This window comes from Piliocolobus tephrosceles, chromosome 10 (genome assembly GCF_002776525.5).
Source record: "Piliocolobus tephrosceles isolate RC106 chromosome 10, ASM277652v3, whole genome shotgun sequence".
Classification (NCBI taxonomy): Eukaryota; Metazoa; Chordata; class Mammalia; order Primates; family Cercopithecidae; genus Piliocolobus; species Piliocolobus tephrosceles.
In genome coordinates, this window is record NC_045443.1 from 32707386 (window position 1) to 32716500 (window position 9115).

The 9115-nt window shown below is 37.0% G+C and overlaps 1 protein-coding gene across 4 annotated transcripts in view; it reads left to right on the forward strand.

Moving 5' to 3' along the window:
- Positions 1-8405, forward strand: part of FGD4 (FYVE, RhoGEF and PH domain containing 4) — a 169468-nt gene extending 161063 nt beyond the window's left edge. For all 4 annotated transcript variants that reach the window (XM_023208952.2, XM_023208951.2, XM_023208953.2 and 1 more), the window contains 2 exons: positions 991-1131; positions 2623-8405. In XM_023208952.2, the coding sequence (XP_023064720.2) occupies positions 991-1131; positions 2623-2880 (399 nt within the window). In that variant the 3' untranslated portion in view covers positions 2881-8405. The remainder of the gene's footprint in view (positions 1-990; positions 1132-2622) is intronic.
- The last annotated feature ends 710 nt before the right edge of the window (positions 8406-9115 follow it).

Genomic DNA, 9115 nt, shown 5'->3' on the forward strand with positions numbered 1-9115 from the left:
TTTTTTTTTTTTTTTTTTTTTTTAGTGGAGACAGGGTTTTGCTGTGTTGACCAGGCTAGTTTTGAATTCCTGCCTCAAGTGATCTGCCTGCCTCTGCCTCCCAAAGTGCTGGGATTACACGTATGAGCCACCGCACCCGGCCTTTTAGCCAACAATTTTTATATTAGGAGGCAAAACAGAAAAATTAAATGTCTCTATGTATTAGTCTGTACTCACACTGCTATAAAGATATACCCAAGACTGGGTAATTTATAAATAAAAGAGCCTTGGCCGGGTGCGGTGGCTCACGCCTGTAATCCCAGCACTTTTGGAGGCCAAGGCGGGCAAATCATGAGGTCAGGAGATCAAGACCATCCTGGCTAACACGGTGAAACCCCATCTCTATTAAAAATACAAAAAATTAGCCAGGTGTGGTGTCGGGCGCCTGTAGTCCCAGCTACTTGGGAGGCTGAGACAGGAGAATGACATGAACCCGGAAGGTGAGCTGAGATTACGCCACCACACTCCACCCTGGGCAACAGAGTGAGATTCCGTCAATCAATCAATCAATCAATCAATCAATCAATAAATTCAGAAAACATACAATCATGCCAATCAATCAAATCCCAGCATGCCAATGTGTGATCTTGGGAAAGCTTTTTAAACTCTGAGCCTCAGAAAAAATGAAAATACTAACTTCTCAGTGTTGGTGTGAGGATTAAATGAAATAAGACATGTATTGAGCTAAGAAAAGTGCCTACATAGTAAGCAATCAATAAACATTTAACTCTTTAAATACAAGGTCTAGTTATATGAAGAGCTAAAATTAGCTTAAATATTTTCCATGTTAAAATGTTTAAACAATAATTGCAAATGAATCTTTTGGACAGTCCAGGGAGACATTTTATATAAACACATTGTACTTTGTGAATATTTCCCTTTAGTTGAACGACTTCTCTATCTGGTTTGTTGTGTGTTCATTCTCTCTTTCTTTCCATTATATTTTTCTAGATTGAATCAGCAGAAGTATCTGGAAACAGTGTGGTGTGCAGCTTTCTTCAGTATATGGAGAAGTCAAAACCTTGGCAGAAAGCTTGGTGTGTGATCCCCAAGCAAGACCCTCTTGTGCTGTACATGTATGGTGCCCCCCAGGTATCTAAACCACATCTGTCTGAAGGGATAGATGCCCTTGGGGGCAAGGGGAAGCAAGTGGACCGTGGACTCAAAATCTGTAGAACAAGAGTTCAGGCAGTTTCATTGTTTCATTAAAATTGAAAAATAATGAGTAAAGTTCAAGTTTGTTGTTTAAGCTGATTGATTCATTTTATAGCCTATGTTTTCTTCAGTCTATGGATCATCTGTCCCCTTTCTTGTCTCATTCAATGGGTTTGAGAAAAGGTGAGTTGAATTAGGAATGAGCATGAGGAGGAGGGGAAGTAAGATGGGAGAAACAAGTCTTTTTAATGATAGGAAACATTAAGAAAAGACTCTTTAATTTTGTTTTTTGTTGTTGTTGTTGTTGTTGTGTTGTTGTTTTCTTTGTGATAGCGTTTTGCTCATATCACCCAGGCTGGAGTGCAATGGCGCCATCTCGGGTCACTGCAACCTCGACCTCCCGGGTTCAAGTGATTCTCCTGCCTCAGCCTCCCGAGTAGCTGGGATTACATGTACCCACCACCGCAACTGGCTAATTTTTGTATTTTTAGTAGAGATGGGGTTTCACCATGTTGATCAGGCTGGTCTCAAACTCCTGACCTCAGGTGATCCACCCCCCCCGGGCCTCCCAAAGTGCTGGGAATAAAGGCGTGAGCCACCGCACCCAGCCAATTTTGTTTTTTTTATTTTATTTTTTCTTTTTGCTCAATGGCTAGATACCTGAAAAAGGTGTTTAAGAGGAAGGGGAGCTTAAAATCAATCTTGCATTATCATTGAGTAACAATTTTTTGAGAACTCCACTTATATGGATCTGAGATAAATCTATGGGAACAATGACATGCAGGTTTAGCTTTTAACAAGAGCAGCACCAGGTCCTATGATTGTGTTGTGCTTGAAGAATCAAATGTACAACACTTAAACCAGTTATGCGTTTACTCTGAAATATAAAAATTTTAAATATACCTGTTATATTTCAGTCTATAAATTAAGGGCTGGTAAAATTATTTTATTTTGAAAATAGACTGAAAATGAAAGGCTATATAGCTTACTCTCCTTTATTGCTTTTCCTATAAGCTTTCTATGTCCATAAATAAGTTGATGAGGGAATGAATGAATCACAAAATAAAACTGCCTTTAGTAATGAGATAATCATTAATGTTTGCTGGTTTAATACAGTATGATGGTGATTGTTTTCTTCCCCTTTTCACTGAATGAAGAGTTGAATGGGCTCTTTCACAGAGAGGAGGGTGTAGTGTCTCAGAGTCCTAGCTGATTTGGGTGTCAGCTCTCCTTCATTCAGCTAACATTATCAGTGGCCTCACGTACAGGCTCTGTACTAAGCAATGGGATTGCCCTCTGTGCCCATGGAGAACTCACTGTTTAAGTCTGTTTGGAACAGTGGTAGGAAGAGAGATGTAGTAGGAGCAAGGGACACATTTAACAAGCGAATACATCTCCTGCTTTTAATGTCTGATGTTTTTGTTTTAGGACGTCAGAGCCCAGGCCACCATTCCCCTTCTGGGCTATGTGGTGGATGAAATGCCAAGGAGTGCAGACCTGCCACACAGTTTCAAACTGACCCAGTCTAAGTCTGTGCACAGCTTTGCTGCAGACAGTGAGGAACTGAAGCAGAAGTGGCTGAAAGTCATCCTTTTAGCTGTCACAGGTGAGACACCAGATGGTCCAAATGAGCATCCAGCTACCTTGGATGATCATCCTGAACCTAAGAAAAAATCAGAATGCTGAACTCCTCAGGACCAGCCACAGTGTGGAGGTCTCAAGACTTATAGCTCAAGACATTCCCAGCTCTTCTTACACATCTGCTAGCACTTTATGTTGAAAAATATAGGCTCATAAATGCATCCTTTGAGGACTGTTTTCCTATGTTTATGTACTCTTAGTGAAATTAGTGTGCAGAGTCATTCTACCGATAAAGTTTTGAAATAATGTGAAAACTGGAGCATTTTTTGAGCTATTCCTTGAATATGTGTTTTTTTGTCTTGAAGAAATGGTATCAATTGATTCTGTCACCGTCAGGTTAGAATAAGCACTTTGATTTAAGAAATCCTTTCATGTCTTCTCTTTCACATGTAGGACCTGGAACCGTTTGAAAGATATACCTCCATGTTGCCAAAATAGATCCATGGTGAAAAATACAGGGACAGTTTAGGCTATTGTATTAACTTATTGAATTTAGTTTATAAATCTTTAGCTGCATAAATGATGTCTGTTCTTTTAAAACAAAAGGACAAATTGTTGTGTTCAGATTTTGGATTTATGAAGAAGAGATAACTTGTTTTTGTAGAAATACTCCTAAGAATATCTTAAGTATATAGCAATTATGTATATATAGTATTGAATATATATATTATACATGCTTTTCTCTTTAGCTTTGGGTTCACATTCATCTCTAATTTATTTTTTAAATATAAAGCATGGTTTATCTTGGAATTGAGCAATGTTCTAAACTGAAGAAATGTTTTGGTGATTTATGTTTTGCTGATTGGCATTTGAGGGTATTGATATTTTTATAATAAGCGGTAATTTATGTGGCATGGGATATATTTGTGAATTCCAACAATATTTTTAAAGTACCATTTTTTGTTTCTGTGCCTATTTAAAACAGTGCCTCTCTTAGAAGGTGCTATTAATATAAGATGAGGGTTCAGTTAATGCTTCAGTCTTGATTATTCTAAGATTAAAGTGCATTTTGGTCACTGGGACAGTCAAAGTTGTACAAGTTGTTTTACCTTTTACGATCCTGTAATTGTTGCAGTAGTTAACATCAGCATGTACAAAAATTTTCACCAAAACCCAAACTTTAGGAGACACCTGACCTTTCACAGAACTAGGATATGTGGAAACCACATTTATTGTAATGTTTTTCTTTTCTATAAGATGATTGAGCATGGTTAAATGAGGTCTCTATATAATGAGCACTTAAGGTAACTGTGTGGGGCTTTTCCTTTGTCCGAATGAAACAAAATCCACATGTGATAACCTATATTTGGGGCAGGAGCTGGTCACGTGGTTCCTTGTCATGAAGGCTGCTCTTCACTCTGTTGTACTCGTGATTAAAATCTCACGCTGTTTACTATTTAACTTAATCCTTTTCTCAAATTAAACCTTTTTTTATACTGTCATACCCCAAGCATTCTCACTTTTTAATGTACCAGTCTGCTAGAAATCTACAAGAATGACCCCACTATCTTTAGTATGTAAGGATTACACCTTAGATGTAGAATAGAATTTGAGACTGCTACACATTTGTTCAGGCCTTGTTACTTTACGAAATATCTTATTTTTTCCACCCCAAAGGAGCAAGTGAACCAATTATTGCTGACATAATTAGGTTCCCTTCCTCCATAAAAGGAATATCAGCCATGATCATTAACATTAAACCAAATACATGGAGCCAAAAAGAGATAAAAGTAGCTTCTTAGGCCCTATTAAATCAGGGAAAGACTAGAAGAAAATTTACATTGCTTCTCTTTGTTAATGGCCAACGGGGTATGTGTGTGATATATACTCAGAGTGGTTTTTTGGAAAATTAAACTATAGCTATAGATGATGCTTTGGTTTTCTTAATCTCAAGAAAAGAGAAGCAATGGAAATATAGAATGATTAGCAGGGGAAGAGGACTTTTTAAAGTGTGGCTAGAACAGTGGTAATGTATGGGCCAATGGGAAGATTTATGAGTCAGATTATTTTTGAAAACTATTTTCAAAAGCAAGAAGACTACACTCTCCCTACCAAAACAGAAGTAACATGAACACACTTAAGTTTTGGCTCAATAAATATCAATGTTACTTAACTTAGATCATTGAAAAAATACTCATATAAAGATAATGTTTATTATCATGCTCTTAACAGTTACTATCTTTAATTTTTTAAATGAGAAGCAGTAATACTAGAAGAGAATTTCCGGTTATCTGGTCACCGTATTCACTTTCCACCCCACATTCTTCAGCTAAACACAAAGAGAAGCAGTGAAACAACCTTACCTGCTTCTCTCTTATTAAAGAATCACTGATGTTTTTACTCAATGAAAGGTAAAGGAATTCTGTTAGCCATTTATTAAACAATTCAACCAAGAGACCTCAAAGTGTGATTGATGATAAGGATAATCAATGCCTTTTCCTTTCCAAGATACTTGAGCAGTTATGACAAACTGAACCTAAAAATATCATTGGTTGCTTTCCCATTAAAACCAACGTCCCTGTGGGTCTTAATTCTTTATTTTCACTCATTTGGTGCTTTCCAAGTCATCTTTTCTTTAAAGTGCCCTTCCTCCAAACTTTACAAAGTACTTCCTTGACAGAATTACTGTTCATTACAAAACATTTCAATATTTTAAGCTTAAATTTTGCTTTTGCTGAAAGCCTACCATTTGGCATGTTAAGTATGAAATATAGTGCAGACTTTTATCTTGGTTTTAAGTGGGGCTCGATAAGAAAAAACACCAGCCACTTTTGTAATAATGGCATCACAGTGTCATCATGTATGCAAGCAATAAAACTCTTCAGGGTATGGTTTTATACCAAAAATTTAATATGAAGGCCTCTTGCCACAAGAATATAGAGAATTATATTAACTTTCTAGATGTGATACGGTAATTCAAATTGCAGAGTATAAGGAAGGGAGATGGGAAGGGGCATCATTCCTTGGATTTTAAATAACTATCAAGAGCATTTTTACTTTAACAAAGTAAATGGATAGAAAAAGCACATTTTGTTTTCCATGAAGTTTAATTTGACATCAGGTTTGTGTACTTATCTTCACTAGGTGACTTACCCCAATTTTTAAAAAAATTATTAAACTTTTTACAGAAACTAACCTTTTAAATGTACCCTTTCCCCATATATATATACACATACACATTAGGATTTTTTTTAAGAGCACTTGTTCTAGTTATAAATGTATAAAGAAAACGATAAAGTTTGTGGTACTGGAGGGTTGTTAAAGATTCTTTGATGCCTTCTAAAAACTTTTATCAAAAATTCTTTTGAGCTCACAATTCTGTTTTACTTTTCCTCGTCCCTGCTTTTGGAAACAGGGTTGTTGCTTTTGTTTTCTGGTTCTATTCAAAGCCTTAAGTTCTTAATCTGAGCATATTGTCTGTGATACATTTCTGATGATCTTTCTGGACTAGATACATCCTGAGTAGCAAGCACCAACTGGAGCAAGTAAACTTCTAGGGAACAAGTGTCTTGGGTTTTACAGGTATCTTTGCTATAATGCAGAGTAGATTAATGAAGATTTCCTATATCATATGATATTTGTGTTAGTGGGTCTAAGATTAAGCACATGATATTTATAAGCTAAAATTAAAAGGCAAGAATGTCTTAATGTTTTCATTCTTAAATTTTGTGTTCTCCAAGAATGTATTAGTATATGAACTGTGGCCAACCAGTTCCTGTTCTTTGGACTGTATAGACATCTGTAGTGGATCGTGTTGCTTCCTCATTCTACCAATTCTATTAGAATCAAACCTACTTGTTATTTTCATACTATTATCTACTATAGATTCTCAGCTTCAGAAAATGACTATGATACATAAAGACCTCTAGGTCAACTTAAAAACCCTTTCTGTGAATTTATACATGTATGTATATATGTAAAAACACTGTTGATTTCCAATTCTGTCTTTCCATAGAAATGAAGTTTTTCTATCGAAATTGTTTAACTTAAATATTTTAACATAAATTATTACATGGATCTTTATGTATAATTCATCCTTATATATACCCCTTAATCACATAGTCATGAGAAGATAACTTGCCTTCTTTACAGAAAGGGCAGAGAGGAATAAGATAAGAAACAAGCAAGAATGAAGAGAGGTGAGGGGGAGAGACTGCTGGTCTCCAGACCACAGAAATGTATTTTAAAATAAGAGGAAATATTTTAACTGCAGAAGGGATATAAAATATAAATCTATGTAATTACATGCTGATGGGATCCATTGCACCCAGGTTTTTGACCTTGGCCTGTAGATGCTAGACTATGATATCTTGTTACTCTTTTTCTCCTTTGGGCTTTTACAAAATAATTTCATTCTCAGATCATTTTCTATACTGTTTACTGGGGCAAAAAAAAAAAAAAAAATCTGAAGTCAATCATGGTCTTCTACTTTCTGGACTAAGCATTTGGCAGAATGCAGTATCTTTTCCTGTGTTTTGACATGAAATAGCACATGGCTTCTACAAGATAGTTTTAACTTGTTGGGGTCACTGGGAGTTATATGATGATCAACCCCTTTTCCTAAAATTCATTGTGGTAGTTTTAGTGGAAAATGTAAATCAAGAAATCTTATATCGTATTTTAATAAATCAATACCAAATACATAGTGAAATATAGGTTTGGGAAGAAACTAGTCTGTGGGGACCATTGTAAGAGAATCACATTATATATTACACAGTATATGGATATTGGAATGTATCACTTGGGGGGGGCTCTCTTCATTAGCAGAACAGTCATGTCTACCTGTATATAAGACTTTTTTTTTTTTTTTTTTTTAACCAAACTAGCATTTCGTTTTGTGAGTGACAATTGACATTTAAAAATAACATAGGCCGGGCATAGTGGCTTCCGCCTGTAATCCCAGCCCTTGGGAGGCCAAGGTGGACGGATCACTTCAGGTCAGGAGTTCGAGACCAGCCTGGCCAACATGGTGAAACCCCGTCTCTACTAAAAAAATAAAATAAAATAAGCATATCTGGGCCAGGTGTGGTGGCTCACGCCTGTAATCCCAGCACTTTGGGAGGCCGAGGAGTTTGAGACCAGCCTGGCCAACATGGCAAAACCCTGTCTCTACTAAAAATACAAAAATTAGCCAGGTGTGGTGGTACATGCCTGTAATCCCAGCTACTCGGGAGGCTGAGGCAGGAGAATTGCTTGAACCGGGGAGACAGAGGTTGCAGTGAGCCGAGATTGCACCACTGCACTCCAGCCTGGGTGACAGAGTGAGACTTTGACTCAAAAAGTAGAATAAGCGTATCTGGATTTTTCTTTTGAATTCTTGACTGATAAGTTTGAGAATGTATGTTTTTGGAATTCTACTCAAGTGTGACTCAAGTGTGAAAGTATACACAAGTAATTTTTCTTTTCTAGCTATGTGAATGTAAAATACTTGCAGATAATGTATATATTGTGTAACATATGTATATTTGGTCATAAAAGCAGATAATTGGAAACATTGTAAAATTAAGCACTTTAATTCCTATTAAATATTAAACATTTGTATCTTGTAAATAAACACATCCTTAAATTAATTCCAAAGCTTTACATGTTATTTCAGCTCATGTTCAGTTCACAGTGATTTCGGTTGTCTGCTCAGGAAAGTTACTCCAGTAAGGTACTGATACTCCTACCTCCAACCTGCCCTTTGCCAAAAAAAAAAAAAAAACCTGTGTAAGTCTTTCAAGAATAAAGCTTAGGACAGACTCAAAGTTCTCCAAGTGTAAAAACAGTGGCTTCTGTTTGTTATAGCTCCAAGTCTGGATCTCCAACAACCGACAAAACAGTGCTGCTCCATACCCGAGGAAACGATTGCTTTGCTCCATAGTTTGTGGTATTTGCCTACATTCTAAAGGCTTACCCAGTCGGCCCACAGTGTCCGTGGGAGACTGGTTCCAGGACCACCCACAGGTACCCAAATCTGCTCATACTCAAGTCCCTGAGCTCTCTCAAGTCCCTGAGTCCCTGCTCAAGTCCCTGCTCATACTCAAGTCCCTGAGTCAAACCTCTGTATTGGTAGGTTTTGCATCCTGATGGAATACCATGTTTCATCCACATTTGGTTGTAAATGTGGAACCCATCAATGCAGAGGGCTATTTATTGAAAAAAGCCCACATATAAGGACCCATGCTTCAATCCTTTGTTGTTCAAGGGTAAACTGTATAGTGAAACAAGCACGAAAAGAACTCGAACTGTTCAGGCCAGGTGCAGTGGCTCATACCTGTAATCCCAGTGCTTTGGGAGG